Below are 27,388 nucleotides of genomic sequence, written 5' to 3'. Positions count from 1 at the left end.
GGATTTGGACTCCCATCTTCTCCTGTCTCCCGGAGGGCGACCCCCGATTACATTTTCTCCTCCAAAAACTAAACCTTTTTGAGTCCCCTGAAAATCCTGGGAACCCTTTGTTCCTATCACCAGCCATCTCTAAGAGGTCATCCAGCTTCTGGCCAAACAGGAGTCTGCCGTCACACAGGAGGGAACATAATTCATGTTTGGATTGTAGGTCGCCTGGACAATCCTTGAGCCACAAGGCTCGTCTGGCAGCATTAGATAGACTCTCGGCTAGATCAGCAAGTCTAACAGAGTCCGCTGAAGAGTCTGCCAGGAAGGCCGACGCTGCCTGCATTAGGGGCAGATTTGAAAGGATTCTATCCCTAGGGATCTTTTTATCCCTAAGTTGGTCTTCCAATTGTTGGAGCCACACCGTGAGAGACCTTTTCACACAGGTGCCAGCTACCGCAGGCTTCAGGCCTCCTGCTGCAGCTTCGGAGTCAGCCTTTTTATCAAGGGCATCCTTTAGGACGCCTGAATCCTCCAAGGGTAGGGAAGATTTTTTTTTTGGATGACCTGGCTACAGTCCCGTCAACTTTGGGGATTTTATCCCAAGGCTCAGAGTCCTTCTCCAAGGGGTACCTTCTTTTAGAGAAGGAGGGTAAGGCCCCTGATCTCTGTTTTTTTCCACTCTCGGTCAATGAGGTCCTGAATTTTAGTGTTTGCTGGGAAGGAGCGTCTTTTTATCTCCCAAGGCCTGCAAACATAACGTCTTCCTGGGATTTGGATGCTTTCTCCTCCCCCAGACCCATGTCTGATCTGACTGCTCTGACCAGTTTGTCCATACCCTCAATGGGGAAGCAGGGTCTACCGTTATCCGCTGAGGAAGAGGATGATGAATCACTCAGCCATACATCCTCGGACTAGGAGGAATCAGAGTTGGAGGAGACATCTCTATGGGATCTTTTCTTCCCTCTAAACAACCCCTTCAGGGACCCCTGAACCTCTGCGTGGACTATGGATTTCAGATTGGATGCGAAATCCAGAGAATTTTCTGCTATAGTTTTATTAATGCAGTTCGGGCAAAGCGGCTTTTGACAATCTATGGGAAGGGAAGTTTGGCATAGGGCACAAATCCTGTGCTTTTGCTTGGCGCTACTCCTTCTTAGGCTCTTACAGAAGGAAGCTCATAAGAGACTTCCCATTACTAAAAGGTGACATTCACGAAGATCACTCACCCCTGAAGTCACAAATGGGTACCGGATTCGGAGGCTGTAGCAGAACACGCGATGATTCCTTTCTGGATGGTCCAGAGGTGTTTGATACCTTGCTCCTGCGGCTGCCACTGTGATTGCTCTAGCGGCTGTCCGCGTGAGAGGCGTCAGTCTGCCTCTAATGTTGCTGAGGTGGGGGGACGGGTTAGTTGCTGCTCTTGACTATCCTCGTCAGCCATCTTGCAGAAGCGTGCCACGCTCCCAGGATAAACCCCCCCCCATAATATAGGGCCATCCAGAACCTCCTCCGGTTCAAGGGCCCTCCCCCTCCTTCCCAGGCCGAGGCTCTCAACAGAAAAACCGGCCCGGGAGTGCTTTACAGGGTACCGCCATTTTGGATTGGGCTCCGCCCCCTGATTTCACCCGGCACGCCTCTCCCAGCGTGCCCCACGCCGTGACGTCAGGCGCGTCATACCCGGAAGTTGCCGCTCCGGAACACGGCCGACAGAAGCGACGGGGGGGGCGGTGCAGCGGTCTACGGGAAGCCGGAGCCTGCCTCACCGCGTGTGACCGCTCGGACGCAGGACCCAAGGGAGCTGCGGACGGCGCTTCTGGAGGCTGGAACCCGGTGCACAGGCCAGTGCCCGCTCTTCCACACCGGAACAGACCCAGGTAAGTCTTCTTTTCCAGACAGGTTCCCATCAAGGACCGGAAACGAGCTGAAGCGAGGGAGAGGTACCGCCCTTTTATTTCAGACGCTTTCCTGTCCTTGATGGGGCGGATCCCTCTCTCAAGGTGTGCTGTCATGGGTGAGGGGAAAAACTTCTTTAAACGGCTATTCCATCCAGAAGCATTTATTCCCTTTCTACTGGATAGGGGATAAATGCTTGATCAGCGGTCGTCTGACCTCCACCATTACTTCCTGGTGCACCCTTTAAATGTAGGGTAAAATTGTGATAGTACCAGGGTCTTGGTATTTGAAGCTAAGGGACCTCAAGTCAGATCCTGCTTGTTCTCCTTTAGTAACAGACTCATGACTTTGCCTGGGTTCAGACGGCCATTCTAATACTCAGGCAGCTCAGTGTGCTCATCCATATAGCGCAGGAGCCGTATTTTTCTTTCTTTTTTTTTTCCCCCCCATATAGGCCATTAGTCCATGTATAGAATGGGCTATGTACACTTGGCTTAATGGGTTTGTGTGCTTTGTGTAGCACATGGCAATACGCTTGTCTGAACAAGCCCTTATAGACAGTATTTCTAGGCACATGAGCACATTTCTCGGTCTGTATACAGACACTAATGCCCTGACTGACCACAGGTTTCTTTGCCTGAACTTGTAGCCTCATATGTATCTACGAGACTGTAAGCTCAGATTGAGATACCTGCGGTCAGTCCGGTCATTAGTCTGTACACAGACCGTGAAATGTACCTGTGTGAACCCGGCCAAAGGGACCGCGCTCTAACAAGGAGCTGCTTACAGTGCCTACAAGTAGTATTCAACCCCCTGCAGATTTAGCTGGTTGACACATGCGGAATTAACTTGGCATTGTGACATTTGTACTGTAGATCAGCCTGGAAGTGGGAAATGCACTGCAGCAAATTTTTTTTTTTTTTTTTTTTTTTTTTTTTTAAAACGTTAAAAGTTAATTCAGAGTGTCATTTATTATTCAACCCCTCAAACCACAAGAATTCTGTTTGGTCCCCCTAAAGTATTAAGAAGTAGTTCAGGCACCAAGAATAATGAGCTTCACATGTGTGGATTAAAGATCTCTTTTGCCAGCCTTTTCTGACTATTTAAGACCCTCCCCAAACTTGTGAACAGCACTCAGACATGGTCAACATGGGAAAGACAAAGGAGCATTCCAAGGCCATCAGAGTCAAGATCGTGGAGGGTCACAAGGCTGACAAGGGGTACAAAACCCTTTCCAAGGAGTTGGGCCTACCTGTCTCCACTGTTGGGAGCATCATCTGTAAGTGGAAGGCTTATGGAACTACTGTTAGCCTTCCACGGCCAGGACAGCCTTTGAAAGTGTCCTCCCGTGCTGAGGCCAGGCTTGTCCGAAGAGTCAAGGCTAACCCAAGGACAACAAGGAAGGAGCTCCGGGAAGATCTCATGGCAGTGGGGACATTGGTTTCAGTCAATACCATAAGTAACGTACTCCACCGCAATGGTCTCCGTTCCAGACGAGCCCGTAAGGTACCTTTACTTTCAAAGCGTCATGTCAAGGCTCGTCTACAGTTTGCTCATGATCACTTGGAGGACTCTGAGACAGACTGGTTCAAGGTTCTATGGTCTGATGAGACCAAGATCGAGATCTTTGGTGCCAACCACACACGTGACGTTTGGAGACTGGATGGCACTGCATACGACCCCAAGAATACCATCCCTACAGTCAAGCATGGTGGTGGCAGCATCCTGCTGTGGGGCTGTTTCTCTGCCAAGGGGCCTGGCCATCTGGTTCGCATCCATGGGAAGATGGATAGCACGGCCTACCTGGAGATTTTGGCCAAGAACCTCCGCTCCTCCATCAAGGATCTTAAGATGGGTCGTAATTTCATCTTCCAACAAGACAACGACCCAAAGCACACAGCCAAGAAAACCAAGGCCTGGTTCAAGAGGGAAAAAGTCAAGGTGTTGGAGTGACCTAGTCAGTCTCCTGACCTTAACCCAATTGAAAACTTGTGGAAGGAGCTCAAGAATAAAGTCCACATGAGACACCCAAAGAACCTAGATAACTTGGAGAAGATCTGCATGGAGGAGTGGGCCAAGATAACTTCACAGACCTGTGCCGGCCTGATCAGGTCTTATAAAAGACGATTATTAGCTGTAATTGCAAACCAGGGTTATTCCACAAAATATTAAACATAGGGGTTGTATAATAATTGACCCACACTTTTATGTTTAAAATTTAATAAAATTCAACTGAGCAACATAACTTTTTGGTTTGTAAGATTTATGCTTCTGTTCATAAAACCTACTCTCGAATGCAGTTTGAAGGCTCTAACTTATTTGCATCTTATCAAACCAGCTAAATCTGCAGGGGGTTGAATACTACTTGTAGGCACTGTATACCCTGATTGCATGCTTCATCCAGCAGGACGTGGGGATTCCCCCCAGAAAGGGAAATGATCGGGGGCAATAACCAGCTCCGTTAATGATATGACAACACCATACTCTCTGAATTCAGCACATTTTCTATGCACATAAGGTAAAGTGTATGCTTTTCTCTGACCCAGGGATGGCACTTCAAATCTTAGAATTCAGATAAAAGAAAGACAGTATAGACTTTATTGTACCAAACAAGCAAAAGGAGAAGCCGTAGAGGCGCACACCTAAAAAGTTTTCCTTTATTAGCAACAGAGTGGAAAATTTGCCTTTTATTTGTGGTGAGGAGTGTGTCGTCCCCTGTTACTGATGCCTTACAGGGGCTCTTCAGACATGTAATATTCGTGGCCTATCCTCAGGTCACCTATATATCACAGATCCTCGCTGACCTGCATTGTCAATGTGCCTGCATGCAGCCCAGGCTGTGGTCACTATGCTGTCTGGATAGACTTTACATACCAATGTGTGCCCTCTAGTGGCAGAAATCGGGAATACACCTATGAAGTGTTATAAACGGCCATGCTGATTTACCTTATTCCATTGATAATTCTGGCAGCATAATGAGCCTCCATATATGACAGTGTATAGGAAAGTTTCTTATACATATTTGTTACTTTTATTGCAGATCATGATAATAATCCGAAGGGTAAGTGGCAGATTTCTTTCTATGATTGGCCAGAATGTCTTTAATGAGCAGCAGTGGGGAATGTTTCATATGAGCATGAAAGCCTGGACAGTATATCACCGTGTATTAATGACTGTATAGTGTGCTTCATATGAGCATGAAAGCCTGGACAGTATATCACCGTGTATTAATGACTGTATAGTGCGCTTCATATGAGCATGAAAGCCTGGACAGTATATCACCGTGTATTAATGAATGTATAGTGCGCTTCATATGACCATGAAAGCCTGGACAGTATATCACCGTGCATTAATGAATGTATAGTGTGCTTCATATGAGCATGAAAGCCTGGACAGTATATCACCGTGTATTAATGAATGTATAGTGTGCTTCATATGAGCATGAAAGCCTGGACAGTATATCACCGTGTATTAATGACTGTATAGTGTGCTTCATATGAGCATGAAAGCCTGGACAGTATATCACCGTGTATTAATGAATGTATAGTGCGCTTCATATGAGCATGAAAGCCTGGACAGTATATCACCGTGTATTAATGAATGTATAGTGCGCTTCATATGAGCATGAAAGCCTGGACAGTATATCACCGTGTATTAATGACTGTATAGTGCGCTTCATATGAGCATGAAAGCCTGGACAGTATATCACCGTGTATTAATGAATGTATAGTGCGCTTCATATGAGCATGAAAGCCTGGACAGTATATCACCGTGTATTAATGAATGTATAGTGCGCTTCATATGAGCATGAAAGCCTGGACAGTATATCACCGTGTATTAATGAATGTATAGTGCGCTTCATATGACCATGAAAGCCTGGACAGTATATCACCGTGCATTAATGAATGTATAGTGCGCTTCATATGAGCATGAAAGCCTGGACAGTATATCACCGTGTATTAATGACTGTATAGTGCGCTTCATATGAGCATGAAAGCCTGGACAGTATATCACCGTGTATTAATGAATGTATAGTGTGCTTCATATGACCATGAAAGCCTGGACAGTATATCACCGTGCATTAATGAATGTATAGTGCGCTTCATATGAGCATGAAAGCCTGGACAGTATATCACCGTGTATTAATGAATGTATAGTGCGCTTCATATGAGCATGAAAGCCTGAACAGTATATCACCGTGTATTAATGACTGTATAGTGCGCTTCATATGAGCATGAAAGCCTGGACAGTATATCACCGTGTATTAATGAATGTATAGTGCGCTTCATATGACCATGAAAGCCTGGACAGTATATCACCGTGCATTAATGAATGTATAGTGTGCTTCATATGAGCATGAAAGCCTGGACAGTATATCACCGTGTATTAATGACTGTATAGTGTGCTTCATATGAGCATGAAAGCCTGGACAGTATATCACCGTGTATTAATGAATGTATAGTGCGCTTCATATGAGCATGAAAGCCTGGACAGTATATCACCGTGTATTAATGACTGTATAGTGCGCTTCATATGAGCATGAAAGCCTGGACAGTATATCACCGTGTATTAATGACTGTATAGTGCGCTTCATATGAGCATGAAAGCCTGGACAGTATATCACCGTGTATTAATGACTGTATAGTGCGCTTCATATGAGCATGAAAGCCTGGACAGTATATCACCGTGTATTAATGACTGTATAGTGCGCTTCATATGAGCATGAAAGCCTGGACAGTATATCACCGTGTATTAATGACTGTATAGTGCGCTTCATATGAGCATGAAAGCCTGGACAGTATATCACCGTGTATTAATGACTGTATAGTGCGCTTCATATGAGCATGAAAGCCTGGACAGTATATCACCGTGTATTAATGAATGTATAGTGCGCTTCATATGACCATGAAAGCCTGGACAGTATATCACCGTGTATTAATGACTGTATAGTGCGCTTCATATGAGCATGAAAGCCTGGACAGTATATCACCGTGTATTAATGAATGTATAGTGCGCTTCATATGACCATGAAAGCCTGGACAGTATATCACCGTGTATTAATGAATGTATAGTGCGCTTCATATGAGCATGAAAGCCTGGACAGTATATCACCGTGTATTAATGAATGTATAGTGTGCTTCATATGAGCATGAAAGCCTGGACAGTATATCACCGTGTATTAATGACTGTATAGTGCGCTTCATATGAGCATGAAAGCCTGGACAGTATATCACCGTGTATTAATGACTGTATAGTGCGCTTCATATGAGCATGAAAGCCTGGACAGTATATCACCGTGTATTAATGACTGTATAGTGCGCTTCATATGACCATGAAAGCCTGGACAGTATATCACCGTGTATTAATGACTGTATAGTGCGCTTCATATGAGCATGAAAGCCTGGACAGTATATCACCGTGTATTAATGAATGTATAGTGCGCTTCATATGAGCATGAAAGCCTGGACAGTATATCACCGTGTATTAATGACTGTATAGTGCGCTTCATATGAGCATGAAAGCCTGGACAGTATATCACCGTGTATTAATGACTGTATAGTGCGCTTCATATGAGCATGAAAGCCTGGACAGTATATCACCGTGTATTAATGACTGTATAGTGCGCTTCATATGAGCATGAAAGCCTGGACAGTATATCACCGTGTATTAATGAATGTATAGTGCGCTTCATATGAGCATGAAAGCCTGGACAGTATATCACCGTGTATTAATGAATGTATAGTGCGCTTCATATGACCATGAAAGCCTGGACAGTATATCACCGTGTATTAATGACTGTATAGTGCGCTTCATATGAGCATGAAAGCCTGGACAGTATATCACCGTGTATTAATGAATGTATAGTGCGCTTCATATGAGCATGAAAGCCTGGACAGTATATCACCGTGTATTAATGACTGTATAGTGTGCTTCATATGAGCATGAAAGCCTGGACAGTATATCACCGTGTATTAATGAATGTATAGTGCGCTTCATATGAGCATGAAAGCCTGGACAGTATATCACCGTGTATTAATGACTGTATAGTGCGCTTCATATGAGCATGAAAGCCTGGACAGTATATCACCGTGTATTAATGACTGTATAGTGCGCTTCATATGAGCATGAAAGCCTGGACAGTATATCACCGTGTATTAATGACTGTATAGTGCGCTTCATATGAGCATGAAAGCCTGGACAGTATATCACCGTGTATTAATGACTGTATAGTGCGCTTCATATGAGCATGAAAGCCTGGACAGTATATCACCGTGTATTAATGACTGTATAGTGCGCTTCATATGAGCATGAAAGCCTGGACAGTATATCACCGTGTATTAATGACTGTATAGTGCGCTTCATATGAGCATGAAAGCCTGGACAGTATATCACCGTGTATTAATGAATGTATAGTGCGCTTCATATGACCATGAAAGCCTGGACAGTATATCACCGTGTATTAATGACTGTATAGTGCGCTTCATATGAGCATGAAAGCCTGGACAGTATATCACCGTGTATTAATGAATGTATAGTGCGCTTCATATGACCATGAAAGCCTGGACAGTATATCACCGTGTATTAATGAATGTATAGTGCGCTTCATATGAGCATGAAAGCCTGGACAGTATATCACCGTGTATTAATGAATGTATAGTGTGCTTCATATGAGCATGAAAGCCTGGACAGTATATCACCGTGTATTAATGACTGTATAGTGCGCTTCATATGAGCATGAAAGCCTGGACAGTATATCACCGTGTATTAATGACTGTATAGTGCGCTTCATATGAGCATGAAAGCCTGGACAGTATATCACCGTGTATTAATGACTGTATAGTGCGCTTCATATGAGCATGAAAGCCTGGACAGTATATCACCGTGTATTAATGAATGTATAGTGCGCTTCATATGACCATGAAAGCCTGGACAGTATATCACCGTGTATTAATGACTGTATAGTGCGCTTCATATGAGCATGAAAGCCTGGACAGTATATCACCGTGTATTAATGAATGTATAGTGCGCTTCATATGACCATGAAAGCCTGGACAGTATATCACCGTGTATTAATGAATGTATAGTGCGCTTCATATGAGCATGAAAGCCTGGACAGTATATCACCGTGTATTAATGAATGTATAGTGTGCTTCATATGAGCATGAAAGCCTGGACAGTATATCACCGTGTATTAATGAATGTATAGTGCGCTTCATATGACCATGAAAGCCTGGACAGTATATCACCGTGTATTAATGAATGTATAGTGTGCTTCATATGAGCATGAAAGCCTGGACAGTATATCACCGTGTATTAATGACTGTATAGTGCGCTTCATATGAGCATGAAAGCCTGGACAGTATATCACCGTGTATTAATGAATGTATAGTGCGCTTCATATGAGCATGAAAGCCTGGACAGTATATCACCGTGTATTAATGACTGTATAGTGTGCTTCATATGAGCATGAAAGCCTGGACAGTATATCACCGTGTATTAATGACTGTATAGTGCGCTTCATATGAGCATGAAAGCCTGGACAGTATATCACCGTGTATTAATGACTGTATAGTGCGCTTCATATGAGCAGGAAAGCCTGGACAGTATATCACCGTGTATTAATGAATGTATAGTGTGCTTCATATGAGCATGAAAGCCTGGACAGTATATCACCGTGTATTAATGACTGTATAGTGCGCTTCATATGAGCATGAAAGCCTGGACAGTATATCACCGTGTATTAATGACTGTATAGTGCGCTTCATATGAGCAGGAAAGCCTGGACAGCATATCACCGTGTATTAATGAATGTATAGTGCGCTTCATATGAGCATGAAAGCCTGGACAGTATATCACCGTGTATTAATGACTGTATAGTGATGCTTCATATGAGCAGGAAAGCCTGGACAGTATATCACCGTGTATTAATGAATGTATAGTGCGCTTCATATGAGCATGAAAGCCTGGACAGTATATCACCGTGTATTAATGAATGTATAGTGTGCTTCATATGAGCATGAAAGCCTGGACAGTATATCACCGTGTATTAATGACTGTATAGTGTGCTTCATATGAGCATGAAAGCCTTTACAGTATATCACCGTGTATTAATGGATGTATAGTGTGCTTCATATGAGCATGAAAGCCTGGACAGTATATCACCGTGTATTAATGACTGTATAGTGCGCTTCATATGAGTATGAAAGCCTGGACAGTATATCACCGTGTATTAATGACTGTATAGTGTGCTTCATATGAGCATGAAAGCCTGGACAGTATATCACCGTGTATTAATGAATGTATAGTGCGCTTCATATGAGCATGAAAGCCTGGACAGTATATCACCGTGTATTAATGACTGTATAGTGTGCTTCATATGAGCATGAAAGCCTGGACAGTATATCACCTTGTATTAATGACTGTATAGTGTGCTTCATATGAGCATGAAAGCCTGGACTGTATATCACCGTGTATTAATGGATGTATAGTGTGCTTCATATGAACATGAAAGCCTGGACAGTATATCACCGTGTATTAATGACTGTATAGTGTGCTTCATATGAGCATGAAAGCCTGGACAGTATATCACCGTGTATTAATGACTGTATAGTGCGCTTCATATGAGTATGAAAGCCTGGACAGTATATCACCGTGTATTAATGACTGTATAGTGTGCTTCATATGAGCATGAAAGCCTGGACAGTATATCACCGTGTATTAATGAATGTATAGTGTGCTTCATATGAGCATGAAAGCCTGGACAGTATATCACCGTGTATTAATGAATGTATAGTGTGCTTCATATGAGCATGAAAGCCTGGACAGTTTATCACCGTGTATTAATGAATGTATAGTGCGCTTCATATGAGCATGAAAGCCTGGACAGTATATCACCTTGTATTAATGACTGTATAGTGTGCTTCATATGAGCATGAAAGCCTGGACAGTATATCACCTTGTATTAATGACTGTATAGTGCGCTTCATATGAGCATGAAAGCCTGGACAGTATATCACCGTGTATTAATGAATGTATAGTGCGCTTCATATGAGCATGAAAGCCTGGACTGTATATCACCGTGTATTAATGGATGTATAGTGTGCTTCATATGAACATGAAAGCCTGGACAGTATATCACCGTGTATTAATGAATGTATAGTGTGCTTCATATGAGCATGAAAGCCTGGACAGTACATCACCGTGTATTAATGACTGTATAGTGTGCTTCATATGAGCATGAAAGCCTGGACAGTATATCACCGTGTATTAATGAATGTATAGTGCGCTTCATATGAGCATGAAAGCCTGGACAGTATATCACCGTGTATTAATGAATGTATAGTGCGCTTCATATGAGCATGAAAGCCTAGACAGTATATCACCGTGTATTAATGAATGTATAGTGTGCTTCATATGAGCATGAAAGCCTGGACAGTATATCACCGTGTATTAATGAATGTATAGTGTGCTTCATATGAGCATGAAAGCCTGGACAGTATATCACCGTGTATTAATGAATGTATAGTGTGCTTCATATGAGCATGAAAGCCTGGACAGTATATCACCGTGTATTAATGAATGTATAGTGTGCTTCATATGAGCATGAAAGCCTGGACAGTATATCACCGTGTATTAATGAATGTATAGTGTGCTTCATATGAGCATGAAAGCCTGGACAGTATATCACCGTGTATTAATGAATGTATAGTGTGCTTCATATGAGCATGAAAGCCTGGACAGTATATCACCGTGTATTAATGAATGTATAGTGCGCTTCATATGAGCATGAAAGCCTGGACAGTATATCACCGTGTATTAATGACTGTATAGTGCGCTTCATATGAGCATGAAAGCCTGGACAGTATATCACCGTGTATTAATGAATGTATAGTGTGCTTCATATGAGCATGAAAGCCTGGACAGTATATCACCGTGTATTAATGAATGTATAGTGCGCTTCATATGAGCATGAAAGCCTGGACAGTATATCACCGTGTATTAATGAATGTATAGTGTGCTTCATATGAGCATGAAAGCCTGGACAGTATATCACCGTGTATTAATGAATGTATAGTGTGCTTCATATGAGCATGAAAGCCTGGACAGTATATCACCGTGTATTAATGAATGTATAGTGCGCTTCATATGAGCATGAAAGCCTGGACAGTATATCACCGTGTATTAATGACTGTATAGTGTGCTTCATATGAGCATGAAAGCCTGGACAGTATATCACCGTGTATTAATGAATGTATAGTGCGCTTCATATGAGCATGAAAGCCTGGACAGTATATCACCGTGTATTAATAAATGTATAGTGTGCTTCATATGACCATGAAAGCCTGGACTGTATATCACCGTGTATTAATGAATGTATAGTGCGCTTCATATGAGCATGAAAGCCTGGACAGTATATCACCGTGTATTAATGAATGTATAGTGCGCTTCATATGACCATGAAAGCCTGGACAGTATATCACCGTGTATTAATGAATGTATAGTGCGCTTCATATGAGCATGAAAGCCTGAACAGTATATCACCGTGTATTAATGACTGTATAGTGCGCTTCATATGAGCATGAAAGCCTGGACAGTATATCACCGTGTATTAATGACTGTATAGTGCGCTTCATATGAGCATGAAAGCCTGGACAGTATATCACCGTGTATTAATGACTGTATAGTGCGCTTCATATGAGCAGGAAAGCCTGGACAGTATATCACCGTGTATTAATGAATGTATAGTGCGCTTCATATGAGCAGGAAAGCCTGGACAGTATATCACCGTGTATTAATGAATGTATAGTGCGCTTCATATGAGCATGAAAGCCTGGACAGTATATCACCGTGTATTAATGACTGTATAGTGCGCTTCATATGAGCATGAAAGCCTGGACAGTATATCACCGTGTATTAATGACTGTATAGTGATGCTTCATATGAGCATGAAAGCCTGGACAGTATATCACCGTGTATTAATGACTGTATAGTGATGCTTCATATGAGCATGAAAGCCTGGACAGTATATCACCGTGTATTAATGAATGTATAGTGCGCTTCATATGACCATGAAAGCCTGGACAGTATATCACCGTGTATTAATGAATGTATAGTGCGCTTCATATGACCATGAAAGCCTGGACAGTATATCACCGTGTATTAATGACTGTATAGTGCGCTTCATATGAGCATGAAAGCCTGGACAGTATATCACCGTGTATTAATGACTGTATAGTGCGCTTCATATGAGCATGAAAGCCTGGACAGTATATCACCGTGTATTAATGACTGTATAGTGCGCTTCATATGAGCATGAAAGCCTGGACAGTATATCACCGTGTATTAATGACTGTATAGTGCGCTTCATATGAGCATGAAAGCCTGGACAGTATATCACCGTGTATTAATGACTGTATAGTGATGCTTCATATGAGCATGAAAGCCTGGACAGTATATCACCGTGTATTAATGACTGTATAGTGCGCTTCATATGAGCATGAAAGCCTGGACAGTATATCACCGTGTATTAATGACTGTATAGTGCGCTTCATATGAGCATGAAAGCCTGGACAGTATATCACCGTGTATTAATGACTGTATAGTGATGCTTCATATGAGCATGAAAGCCTGGACAGTATATCACCGTGTATTAATGACTGTATAGTGCGCTTCATATGAGCATGGAAGCCTGGACAGTATATCACCGTGTATTAATGACTGTATAGTGCGCTTCATATGAGCATGAAAGCCTGGACAGTATATCACCGTGTATTAATGACTGTATAGTGATGCTTCATATGAGCATGAAAGCCTGGACAGTATATCACCGTGTATTAATGACTGTATAGTGTGCTTCATATGAGCATGAAAGCCTGGACAGTATATCACCGTGTATTAATGAATGTATAGTGCGCTTCATATGAGCATGAAAGCCTGGACAGTATATCACCGTGTATTAATGACTGTATAGTGTGCTTCATATGAGCATGAAAGCCTGGACAGTATATCACCGTGTATTAATGAATGTATAGTGATGCTTCATATGACCATGAAAGCCTGGACAGTATATCACCGTGTATTAATGACTGTATAGTGTGCTTCATATGAGCATGAAAGCCTGGACAGTATATCACCGTGTATTAATGAATGTATAGTGTGCTTCATATGAGCATGAAAGCCTGGACAGTATATCACCGTGTATTAATGAATGTTTAGTGGTGCTTCATATGAGCATGAAAGCCTGGACAGTATATCACCGTGTATTAATGACTGTATAGTGTGCTTCATATGAGCATGAAAGCCTGAACAGTATATCACCGTGTATTAATGACTGTATAGTGCGCTTCATATGAGCATGAAAGCCTGGACAGTATATCACCGTGTATTAATGACTGTATAGTGCGCTTCATATGAGCATGAAAGCCTGGACAGTATATCACCGTGTATTAATGACTGTATAGTGCGCTTCATATGAGCATGAAAGCCTGGACAGTATATCACCGTGTATTAATGAATGTATAGTGTGCTTCATATGAGCATGAAAGCCTAGACAGTTTATCACCGTGTATTAATGAATGTATAGTGTGCTTCATATGAGCATGAAAGCCTGGACAGTATATCACCGTGTATTAATGACTGTATAGTGTGCTTCATATGAGCATGAAAGCCTGGACAGTATATCACCGTGTATTAATGAATGTATAGTGCGCTTCATATGAGCATGAAAGCCTGGACAGTATATCACCGTGTATTAATGAATGTATAGTGCGCTTCATATGAGCATGAAAGCCTGGACAGTATATCACCGTGTATTAATGAATGTATAGTGCGCTTCATATGAGCATGAAAGCCTGGACAGTATATCACCGTGTATTAATGACTGTATAGTGTGCTTCATATGAGCATGAAAGCCTGGACAGTATATCACCGTGTATTAATGACTGTATAGTGCGCTTCATAGGAGCATGAAAGCCTGGACAGTATATCACCGTGTATTAATGAATGTATAGTGCGCTTCATATGAGCATGAAAGCCTGGACAGTATATCACCGTGTATTAATGAATGTATAGTGTGCTTCATATGAGCATGAAAGCCTGGACAGTATATCACCGTGTATTAATGAATGTATAGTGCGCTTCATATGAGCATGAAAGCCTGGACAGTATATCACCGTGTATTAATGACTGTATAGTGCGCTTCATATGAGCATGAAAGCCTGGACAGTATATCACCGTGTATTAATGACTGTATAGTGTGCTTCATATGAGCATGAAAGCCTGGACAGTATATCACCGTGTATTAATGACTGTATAGTGCGCTTCATATGAGCATGAAAGCCTGGACAGTATATCACCGTGTATTAATGACTGTATAGTGTGCTTCATATGAGCATGAAAGCCTGGACAGTATATCACCGTGTATTAATGAATGTATAGTGCGCTTCATATGAGCATGAAAGCCTGGACAGTATATCACCGTGTATTAATGAATGTTTAGTGATGCTTCATATGAGCATGAAAGCCTGGACAGTATATCACCGTGTATTAATGAATGTATAGTGCGCTTCATATGAGCATGAAAGCCTGGACAGTATATCACCGTGTATTAATGAATGTATAGTGCGCTTCATATGAGCATGAAAGCCTGGACAGTATATCACCGTGTATTAATGAATGTTTAGTGATGCTTCATATGAGCATGAAAGCCTGGACTGTATATCACCGTGTATTAATGAATGTATAGTGCGCTTCATATGAGCATGGAAGCCTGGACAGTATATCACCGTGTATTAATGACTGTATAGTGCGCTTCATATGAGCATGAAAGCCTGGACAGTATATCACCGTGTATTAATGAATGTATAGTGTGCTTCATATGAGCATGAAAGCCTGGACAGTATATCACCGTGTATTAATGAATGTATAGTGCGCTTCATATGACCATGAAAGCCTGGACAGTATATCACCGTGTATTAATGACTGTATAGTGTGCTTCATATGAGCATGAAAGCCTGGACAGTATATCACCGTGTATTAATGAATGTATAGTGTGCTTCATATGAGCATGAAAGCCTGGACAGTATATCACCGTGTATTAATGAATGTTTAGTGATGCTTCATATGAGCATGAAAGCCTGGACAGTATATCACCGTGTATTAATGACTGTATAGTGTGCTTCATATGAGCATGAAAGCCTGAACAGTATATCACCGTGTATTAATGACTGTATAGTGCGCTTCATATGAGCATGAAAGCCTGGACAGTATATCACCGTGTATTAATGACTGTATAGTGCGCTTCATATGAGCATGAAAGCCTGGACAGTATATCACCGTGTATTAATGACTGTATAGTGCGCTTCATATGAGCATGAAAGCCTGGACAGTATATCACCGTGTATTAATGAATGTATAGTGCGCTTCATATGAGCATGAAAGCCTGGACAGTATATCACCGTGTATTAATGACTGTATAGTGTGCTTCATATGAGCATGAAAGCCTAGACAGTTTATCACCGTGTATTAATGAATGTATAGTGCGCTTCATATGAGCATGAAAGCCTGGACTGTATATCACCGTGTATTAATGAATGTATAGTGCGCTTCATATGAGCATGGAAGCCTGGACAGTATATCACCGTGTATTAATGACTGTATAGTGCGCTTCATATGAGCATGAAAGCCTGGACAGTATATCACCGTGTATTAATGAATGTATAGTGTGCTTCATATGAGCATGAAAGCCTGGACAGTATATCACCGTGTATTAATGAATGTATAGTGCGCTTCATATGACCATGAAAGCCTGGACAGTATATCACCGTGTATTAATGACTGTATAGTGTGCTTCATATGAGCATGAAAGCCTGGACAGTATATCACCGTGTATTAATGAATGTATAGTGTGCTTCATATGAGCATGAAAGCCTGGACAGTATATCACCGTGTATTAATGAATGTATAGTGTGCTTCATATGAGCATGAAAGCCTAGACAGTTTATCACCGTGTATTAATGAATGTATAGTGTGCTTCATATGAGCATGAAAGCCTGGACAGTATATCACCGTGTATTAATGACTGTATAGTGTGCTTCATATGAGCATGAAAGCCTGGACAGTATATCACCGTGTATTAATGAATGTATAGTGCGCTTCATATGAGCATGAAAGCCTGGACAGTATATCACCGTGTATTAATGAATGTATAGTGCGCTTCATATGAGCATGAAAGCCTGGACAGTATATCACCGTGTATTAATGACTGTATAGTGCGCTTCATAGGAGCATGAAAGCCTGGACAGTATATCACCGTGTATTAATGAATGTATAGTGCGCTTCATATGAGCATGAAAGCCTGGACAGTATATCACCGTGTATTAATGACTGTATAGTGTGCTTCATATGAGCATGAAAGCCTGGACAGTATATCACCGTGTATTAATGAATGTATAGTGCGCTTCATATGAGCATGAAAGCCTGGACAGTATATCACCGTGTATTAATGACTGTATAGTGCGCTTCATATGAGCATGAAAGCCTGGACAGTATATCACCGTGTATTAATGACTGTATAGTGTGCTTCATATGAGCATGAAAGCCTGGACAGTATATCACCGTGTATTAATGACTGTATAGTGCGCTTCATATGAGCATGAAAGCCTGGACAGTATATCACCGTGTATTAATGACTGTATAGTGTGCTTCATATGAGCATGAAAGCCTGGACAGTATATCACCGTGTATTAATGAATGTATAGTGCGCTTCATATGAGCATGAAAGCCTGGACAGTATATCACCGTGTATTAATGAATGTTTAGTGATGCTTCATATGAGCATGAAAGCCTGGACAGTATATCACCGTGTATTAATGACTGTATAGTGTGCTTCATATGAGCATGAAAGCCTGGACAGTATATCACCGTGTATTAATGACTGTATAGTGCGCTTCATATGAGCATGAAAGCCTGGACAGTATATCACCGTGTATTAATGAATGTATAGTGTGCTTCATATGAGCATGAAAGCCTGGACAGTATATCACCGTGTATTAATGAATGTATAGTGCGCTTCATATGAGCATGAAAGCCTGGACAGTATATCACCGTGTATTAATGAATGTATAGTGCGCTTCATATGAGCATGAAAGCCTGGACAGTATATCACCGTGTATTAATGACTGTATAGTGTGCTTCATATGAGCATGAAAGCCTGGACAGTATATCACCGTGTATTAATGAATGTATAGTGCGCTTCATATGAGCATGAAAGCCTGGACAGTATATCACCGTGTATTAATGAATGTATAGTGCGCTTCATAGGAGCATGAAAGCCTGGACAGTATATCACCGTGTATTAATGAATGTATAGTGCGCTTCATATGAGCATGAAAGCCTGGACTGTATATCACCGTGTATTAATGAATGTATAGTGCGCTTCATATGAGCATGGAAGCCTGGACAGTATATCACCGTGTATTAATGACTGTATAGTGCGCTTCATATGAGCATGAAAGCCTGGACAGTATATCACCGTGTATTAATGACTGTATAGTGCGCTTCATATGAGCATGAAAGCCTGGACAGTATATCACCGTGTATTAATCACTGTATAGTGTGCTTCATATGAGCATGAAAGCCTGGACAGTATATCACCGTGTATTAATGAATGTATAGTGTGATTCATATGAGCATGAAAGCCTGGACAGTATATCACCGTGTATTAATGAATGTATAGTGTGCTTCATATGAGCATGAAAGCCTGGACAGTATATCACCGTGTATTAATGACTGTATAGTGTGCTTCATATGAGCATGAAAGCCTGGACAGTATATCACCGTGTATTAATGACTGTATAGTGTGCTTCATATGAGCATGAAAGCCTGGACAGTATATCACCGTGTATTAATGAATGTATAGTGTGCTTCATATGAGCATGAAAGCCTGGACAGTATATCACCGTGTATTAATGGATGTATAGTGTGCTTCATATGAGCATGAAAGCCTGGACAGTATATCACCGTGCATTAATGACTGTATAGTGCGCTTCATATGAGCATGAAAGCCTGGACAGTATATCACCGTGTATTAATGAATGTATAGTGTGCTTCATATGAGCATGAAAGCCTGGACAGTATATCACCGTGTATTAATGACTGTATAGTGTGCTTCATATGAGCATGAAAGCCTGGACAGTATATCACCGTGTATTAATGAATGTATAGTGTGCTTCATATGAGCATGAAAGCCTGGACAGTATATCACCGTGTATTAATGACTGTATAGTGCGCTTCATATGAGCATGAAAGCCTGGACAGTATATCACCGTGTATTAATGAATGTATAGTGTGCTTCATATGAGCATGAAAGCCTGGACAGTATATCACCGTGTATTAATGAATGTATAGTGTGCTTCATATGAGCATGAAAGCCTGGACAGTATATCACCGTGTATTAATGAATGTATAGTGTGCTTCATATGAGCATGAAAGCCTGGACAGTATATCACCGTGTATTAATGAATGTATAGTGCGCTTCATATGAGCATGAAAGCCTGGACAGTATATCACCGTGTATTAATGAATGTATAGTGCGCTTCATATGAGCATGAAAGCCTGGACAGTATATCACCGTGTATTAATGAATGTTTAGTGATGCTTCATATGAGCATGAAAGCCTGGACAGTATATCACCGTGTATTAATGAATGTATAGTGCGCTTCATATGAGCATGAAAGCCTGGACAGTATATCACCGTGTATTAATGAATGTATAGTGCGCTTCATATGACCATGAAAGCCTGGACAGTATATCACCGTGTATTAATGAATGTATAGTGCGCTTCATATGAGCATGAAAGCCTGGACAGTATATCACCGTGTATTAATGACTGTATAGTGTGCTTCATATGAGCATGAAAGCCTGGACAGTATATCACCGTGTATTAATGACTGTATAGTGCGCTTCATATGAGCATGAAAGCCTGGACAGTATATCACCGTGTATTAATGACTGTATAGTGCGCTTCATATGAGCATGAAAGCCTGGACAGTATATCACCGTGTATTAATGACTGTATAGTGTGCTTCATATGAGCATGAAAGCCTGGACAGTATATCACCGTGTATTAATGACTGTATAGTGTGCTTCATATGAGCATGAAAGCCTGGACAGTATATCACCGTGTATTAATGACTGTATAGTGCGCTTCATATGAGCATGAAAGCCTGGACAGTATATCACCGTGTATTAATGACTGTATAGTGCGCTTCATATGAGCATGAAAGCCTGGACAGTATATCACCGTGTATTAATGAATGTATAGTGCGCTTCATATGAGCATGAAAGCCTGAACAGTATATCACCGTGTATTAATGACTGTATAGTGTGCTTCATATGAGCATGAAAGCCTGGACAGTATATCACCGTGTATTAATGAATGTATAGTGCGCTTCATATGACCATGAAAGCCTGGACAGTATATCACCGTGTATTAATGACTGTATAGTGCGCTTCATAGGAGCATGAAAGCCTGGACAGTATATCACCGTGTATTAATGACTGTATAGTGATGCTTCATATGAGCATGAAAGCCTGGACAGTATATCACCGTGTATTAATGACTGTATAGTGCGCTTCATAGGAGCATGAAAGCCTGGACAGTATATCACCGTGTATTAATGAATGTATAGTGTGCTTCATATGAGCATGAAAGCCTGGACAGTATATCACCGTGTATTAATGACTGTATAGTGATGCTTCATATGAGCATGAAAGCCTGGACAGTATATCACCGTGTATTAATGACTGTATAGTGTGCTTCATATGAGCATGAAAGCCTGGACAGTATATCACCGTGTATTAATGACTGTATAGTGCGCTTCATATGAGCATGAAAGCCTGGACAGTATATCACCGTGTATTAATGACTGTATAGTGTGCTTCATATGAGCATGAAAGCCTGGACAGTATATCACCGTGTATTAATGAATGTATAGTGCGCTTCATATGAGCATGAAAGCCTGGACAGTATATCACCGTGTATTAATGAATGTTTAGTGTGCTTCATATGAGCATGAAAGCCTGGACAGTATATCACCGTGTATTAATGAATGTATAGTGTGCTTCATATGAGCATGAAAGCCTGGACAGTATATCACCGTGTATTAATGAATGTATAGTGTGCTTCATATGAGCATGAAAGCCTGGACAGTATATCACCGTGTATTAATGAATGTATAGTGCGCTTCATATGAGCATGAAAGCCTGGACAGTATATCACCGTGTATTAATGAATGTATAGTGCGCTTCATATGAGCATGGAAGCCTGGACAGTATATCACCGTGTATTAATGACTGTATAGTGCGCTTCATATGAGCATGAAAGCCTGGACAGTATATCACCGTGTATTAATGACTGTATAGTGCGCTTCATATGAGCATGAAAGCCTGGACAGTATATCACCGTGTATTAATCACTGTATAGTGTGCTTCATATGAGCATGAAAGCCTGGACAGTATATCACCGTGTATTAATGAATGTATAGTGTGATTCATATGAGCATGAAAGCCTGGACAGTATATCACCGTGTATTAATGAATGTATAGTGTGCTTCATATGAGCATGAAAGCCTGGACAGTATATCACCGTGTATTAATGACTGTATAGTGTGCTTCATATGAGCATGAAAGCCTGGACAGTATATCACCGTGTATTAATGACTGTATAGTGTGCTTCATATGAGCATGAAAGCCTGGACAGTATATCACCGTGTATTAATGAATGTATAGTGTGCTTCATATGAGCATGAAAGCCTGGACAGTATATCACCGTGCATTAATGACTGTATAGTGCGCTTCATATGAGCATGAAAGCCTGGACAGTATATCACCGTGTATTAATGACTGTATAGTGTGCTTCATATGAGCATGAAAGCCTGGACAGTATATCACCGTGTATTAATGAATGTATAGTGTGCTTCATATGAGCATGAAAGCCTGGACAGTATATCACCGTGTATTAATGAATGTATAGTGTGCTTCATATGAGCATGAAAGCCTGGACAGTATATCACCGTGTATTAATGAATGTATAGTGCGCTTCATATGAGCATGAAAGCCTGGACAGTATATCACCGTGTATTAATGAATGTTTAGTGCGCTTCATATGACCATGAAAGCCTGGACAGTATATCACCGTGTATTAATGAATGTATAGTGCGCTTCATATGAGCATGAAAGCCTGGACAGTATATCACCGTGTATTAATGACTGTATAGTGCGCTTCATATGAGCATGAAAGCCTGGACAGTATATCACCGTGTATTAATGACTGTATAGTGCGCTTCATATGAGCATGAAAGCCTGGACAGTATATCACCGTGTATTAATGACTGTATAGTGTGCTTCATATGAGCATGAAAGCCTGGACAGTATATCACCGTGTATTAATGAATGTATAGTGTGCTTCATATGAGCATGAAAGCCTGGACAGTATATCACCGTGTATTAATGAATGTTTAGTGATGCTTCATATGAGCATGAAAGCCTGGACAGTATATCACCGTGTATTAATGACTGTATAGTGTGCTTCATATGAGCATGAAAGCCTGAACAGTATATCACCGTGTATTAATGACTGTATAGTGCGCTTCATATGAGCATGAAAGCCTGGACAGTATATCACCGTGTATTAATGACTGTATAGTGCGCTTCATATGAGCATGAAAGCCTGGACAGTATATCACCGTGTATTAATGACTGTATAGTGTGCTTCATATGAGCATGAAAGCCTGGACAGTATATCACCGTGTATTAATGACTGTATAGTGTGCTTCATATGAGCATGAAAGCCTGGACAGTATATCACCGTGTATTAATGACTGTATAGTGTGCTTCATATGAGCATGAAAGCCTGGACAGTATATCACCGTGTATTAATGAATGTATAGTGTGCTTCATAGGAGCATGAAAGCCTGGACAGTATATCACCGTGTATTAATGACTGTATAGTGCGCTTCATATGAGCATGAAAGCCTGGACAGTATATCACCGTGTATTAATGACTGTATAGTGTGCTTCATATGAGCATGAAAGCCTGGACAGTATATCACCGTGTATTAATGACTGTATAGTGTGCTTCATATGAGCATGAAAGCCTGGACAGTATATCACCGTGTATTAATGACTGTATAGTGCGCTTCATAGGAGCTTGAAAGCCTGGACAGTATATCACCGTGTATTAATGAATGTATAGTGTGCTTCATATGAGCATGAAAGCCTGGACAGTATATCACCGTGTATTAATGACTGTATAGTGCGCTTCATATGAGCATGAAAGCCTGGACAGTATATCACCGTGTATTAATGACTGTATAGTGCGCTTCATATGAGCATGAAAGCCTGGACAGTATATCACCGTGTATTAATGACTGTATAGTGTGCTTCATATGAGCATGAAAGCCTAGACAGTATATCACCGTGTATTAATGACTGTATAGTGATGCTTCATATGAGCATGAAAGCCTGGACAGTATATCACCGTGTATTAATGACTGTATAGTGCGCTTCATAGGAGCATGAAAGCCTGGACAGTATATCACCGTGTATTAATGAATGTTTAGTGATGCTTCATATGAGCATGAAAGCCTGGACAGTATATCACCGTGTATTAATGAATGTATAGTGCGCTTCATATGACCATGAAAGCCTGGACAGTATATCACCGTGTATTAATGAATGTATAGTGTGCTTCATATGAGCATGAAAGCCTGGACAGTATATCACCGTGCATTAATGACTGTATAGTGTGCTTCATATGAGCATGAAAGCCTGGACAGTATATCACCGTGTATTAATGAATGTATAGTGTGCTTCATATGAGCATGAAAGCCTGGACAGTATATCACCGTGCATTAATGACTGTATAGTGCGCTTCATATGAGCATGAAAGCCTGGACAGTATATCACCGTGCATTAATGACTGTATAGTGCGCTTCATATGAGCATGAAAGCCTGGACAGTATATCACCGTGTATTAATGAATGTTTAGTGATGCTTCATATGAGCATGAAAGCCTGGACAGTATATCACCGTGTATTAATGAATGTATAGTGTGCTTCATATGAGCATGAAAGCCTGGACAGTATATCACCGTGTATTAATGAATGTATAGTGCGCTTCATATGAGCATGAAAGCCTGGACAGTATATCACCGTGTATTAATGAATGTTTAGTGATGCTTCATATGAGCATGAAAGCCTGGACAGTATATCACCGTGTATTAATGAATGTATAGTGTGCTTCATATGACCATGAAAGCCTGGACAGTATATCACCGTGTATTAATGAATGTATAGTGCGCTTCATATGACCATGAAAGCCTGGACAGTATATCACCGTGTATTAATGACTGTATAGTGCGCTTCATATGAGCATGAAAGCCTGGACAGTATATCACCGTGTATTAATGAATGTATAGTGCGCTTCATATGACCATGAAAGCCTGGACAGTATATCACCGTGTATTAATGACTGTATAGTGCGCTTCATATGAGCATGAAAGCCTGGACAGTATATCACCGTGTATTAATGAATGTATAGTGCGCTTCATATGACCATGAAAGCCTGGACAGTATATCACCGTGTATTAATGACTGTATAGTGTGCTTCATATGACCATGAAAGCCTGGACAGTATATCACCGTGTATTAATGAATGTATAGTGCGCTTCATATGAGCATGAAAGCCTGGACAGTATATCACCGTGTATTAATGAATGTATAGTGTGCTTCATATGAGCATGAAAGCCTGGACAGTATATCACCGTGTATTAATGACTGTATAGTGCGCTTCATAGGAGCATGAAAGCCTGGACAGTATATCACCGTGTATTAATGAATGTATAGTGTGCTTCATATGAGCATGAAAGCCTGGACAGTATATCACCGTGTATTAATGACTGTATAGTGCGCTTCATATGAGCATGAAAGCCTGGACAGTATATCACCGTGTATTAATGACTGTATAGTGCGCTTCATATGAGCATGAAAGCCTGGACAGTATATCACCGTGTATTAATGACTGTATAGTGCGCTTCATAGGAGCATGAAAGCCTGGACAGTATATCACCGTGTATTAATGAATGTATAGTGTGCTTCATATGAGCATGAAAGCCTAGACAGTATATCACCGTGTATTAATAACTGTATAGTGCGCTTCATAGGAGCATGAAAGCCTGGACAGTATATCACCGTGTATTAATGAATGTTTAGTGATGCTTCATATGAGCATGAAAGCCTGGACAGTATATCACCGTGTATTAATGAATGTATAGTGCGCTTCATATGACCATGAAAGCCTGGACAGTATATCACCGTGTATTAATGAATGTATAGTGTGCTTCATATGAGCATGAAAGCCTGGACAGTATATCACCGTGCATTAATGACTGTATAGTGCGCTTCATATGAGCATGAAAGCCTGGACAGTATATCACCGTGTATTAATGACTGTATAGTGTGCTTCATATGAGCATGAAAGCCTGGACAGTATATCACCGTGTATTAATGAATGTTTAGTGATGCTTCATATGAGCATGAAAGCCTGGACAGTATATCACCGTGTATTAATGAATGTATAGTGTGCTTCATATGAGCATGAAAGCCTGGACAGTATATCACCGTGTATTAATGAATGTATAGTGCGCTTCATATGAGCATGAAAGCCTGGACAGTATATCACCGTGTATTAATGAATGTTTAGTGATGCTTCATATGAGCATGAAAGCCTGGACAGTATATCACCGTGTATTAATGAATGTATAGTGTGCTTCATATGAGCATGAAAGCCTGGACAGTATATCACCGTGTATTAATGAATGTATAGTGCGCTTCATATGACCATGAAAGCCTGGACAGTATATCACCGTGTATTAATGACTGTATAGTGCGCTTCATATGAGCATGAAAGCCTGGACAGTATATCACCGTGTATTAATGACTGTATAGTGATGCTTCATATGAGCATGAAAGCCTGGACAGTATATCACCGTGTATTAATGAATGTTTAGTGATGCTTCATATGAGCATGAAAGCCTGGACAGTATATCACCGTGTATTAATGAATGTTTAGTGATGCTTCATATGAGCATGAAAGCCTGGACAGTATATCACCGTGTATTAATGAATGTATAGTGCGCTTCATATGACCATGAAAGCCTGGACAGTATATCACCGTGTATTAATGACTGTATAGTGATGCTTCATATGAGCATGAAAGCCTGGACAGTATATCACCGTGTATTAATGACTGTATAGTGTGCTTCATATGAGCATGAAAGCCTGGACAGTATATCACCGTGTATTAATGAATGTATAGTGTGCTTCATATGAGCATGAAAGCCTGGACAGTATATCACCGTGTATTAATGACTGTATAGTGATGCTTCATATGAGCATGAAAGCCTGGACAGTATATCACCGTGTATTAATGAATGTATAGTGTGCTTCATATGAGCATGAAAGCCTGGACAGTATATCACCGTGTATTAATGAATGTATAGTGTGCTTCATATGAGCATGAAAGCCTGGACAGTATATCACCGTGTATTAATGAATGTATAGTGTGCTTCATATGAGCATGAAAGCCTGAACAGTATATCACCGTGTATTAATGACTGTATAGTGCGCTTCATATGAGCATGAAAGCCTGGACAGTATATCACCGTGTATTAATGAATGTATAGTGTGCTTCATATGAGCATGAAAGCCTGAACAGTATATCACCGTGTATTAATGAATGTATAGTGCGCTTCATATGAGCATGAAAGCCTGGACAGTATATCACCGTGTATTAATGAATGTATAGTGCGCTTCATATGACCATGAAAGCCTGGACAGTATATCACCGTGTATTAATGAATGTATAGTGCGCTTCATATGAGCATGAAAGCCTGGACAGTATATCACCGTGTATTAATGACTGTATAGTGTGCTTCATATGAGCATGAAAGCCTGGACAGTATATCACCGTGTATTAATGAATGTATAGTGCGCTTCATATGATCATGAAAGCCTGGACAGTATATCACCGTGTATTAATGAATGTATAGTGCGCTTCATATGAGCATGAAAGCCTGGACAGTATATCACCGTGTATTAATGACTGTATAGTGTGCTTCATATGAGCATGAAAGCCTGGACAGTATATCACCGTGTATTAATGACTGTATAGTGTGCTTCATATGAGCATGAAAGCCTGGACAGTATATCACCGTGTATTAATGAATGTATAGTGTGCTTCATATGACTATGAAAGCCTGAACAGTATATCACCGTGTATTAATGGATGTATAGTGCGCTTCATATGAGCATGAAAGCCTGGACAGTATATCACCGTGTATTAATGACTGTATAGTGCGCTTCATATGAGCATGAAAGCCTGGACACTATATCACCGTGTATTAATGAATGTATAGTGAGCTTCATATGAGCATGAAAGCCTGGACAGT

General features: G+C 41.0%; 1 protein-coding gene across 1 annotated transcript in view; it reads left to right on the top strand.

Annotated features, from left to right (window-relative positions):
- Positions 1-27,388, top strand: part of LOC141247795 (CD99 antigen-like) — a 62,359-nt gene that overhangs the window by 18,215 nt on the left and 16,756 nt on the right. Inside the window, exon 9 of the mRNA XM_073669270.1 lies at positions 4,922-4,942. Within this exon, the coding sequence (XP_073525371.1) occupies positions 4,922-4,942 (21 nt within the window). The remainder of the gene's footprint in view (positions 1-4,921; positions 4,943-27,388) is intronic.

Source organism: Phyllobates terribilis, unplaced genomic scaffold, assembly GCF_046119375.1.
Source record: "Phyllobates terribilis strain yellow unplaced genomic scaffold, ASM4611937v1 Scaffold_2__4_contigs__length_985480577, whole genome shotgun sequence".
NCBI lineage: Eukaryota > Metazoa > Chordata > Amphibia > Anura > Dendrobatidae > Phyllobates > Phyllobates terribilis.
This window is presented reverse-complemented; position numbering and strand designations above follow the sequence as displayed.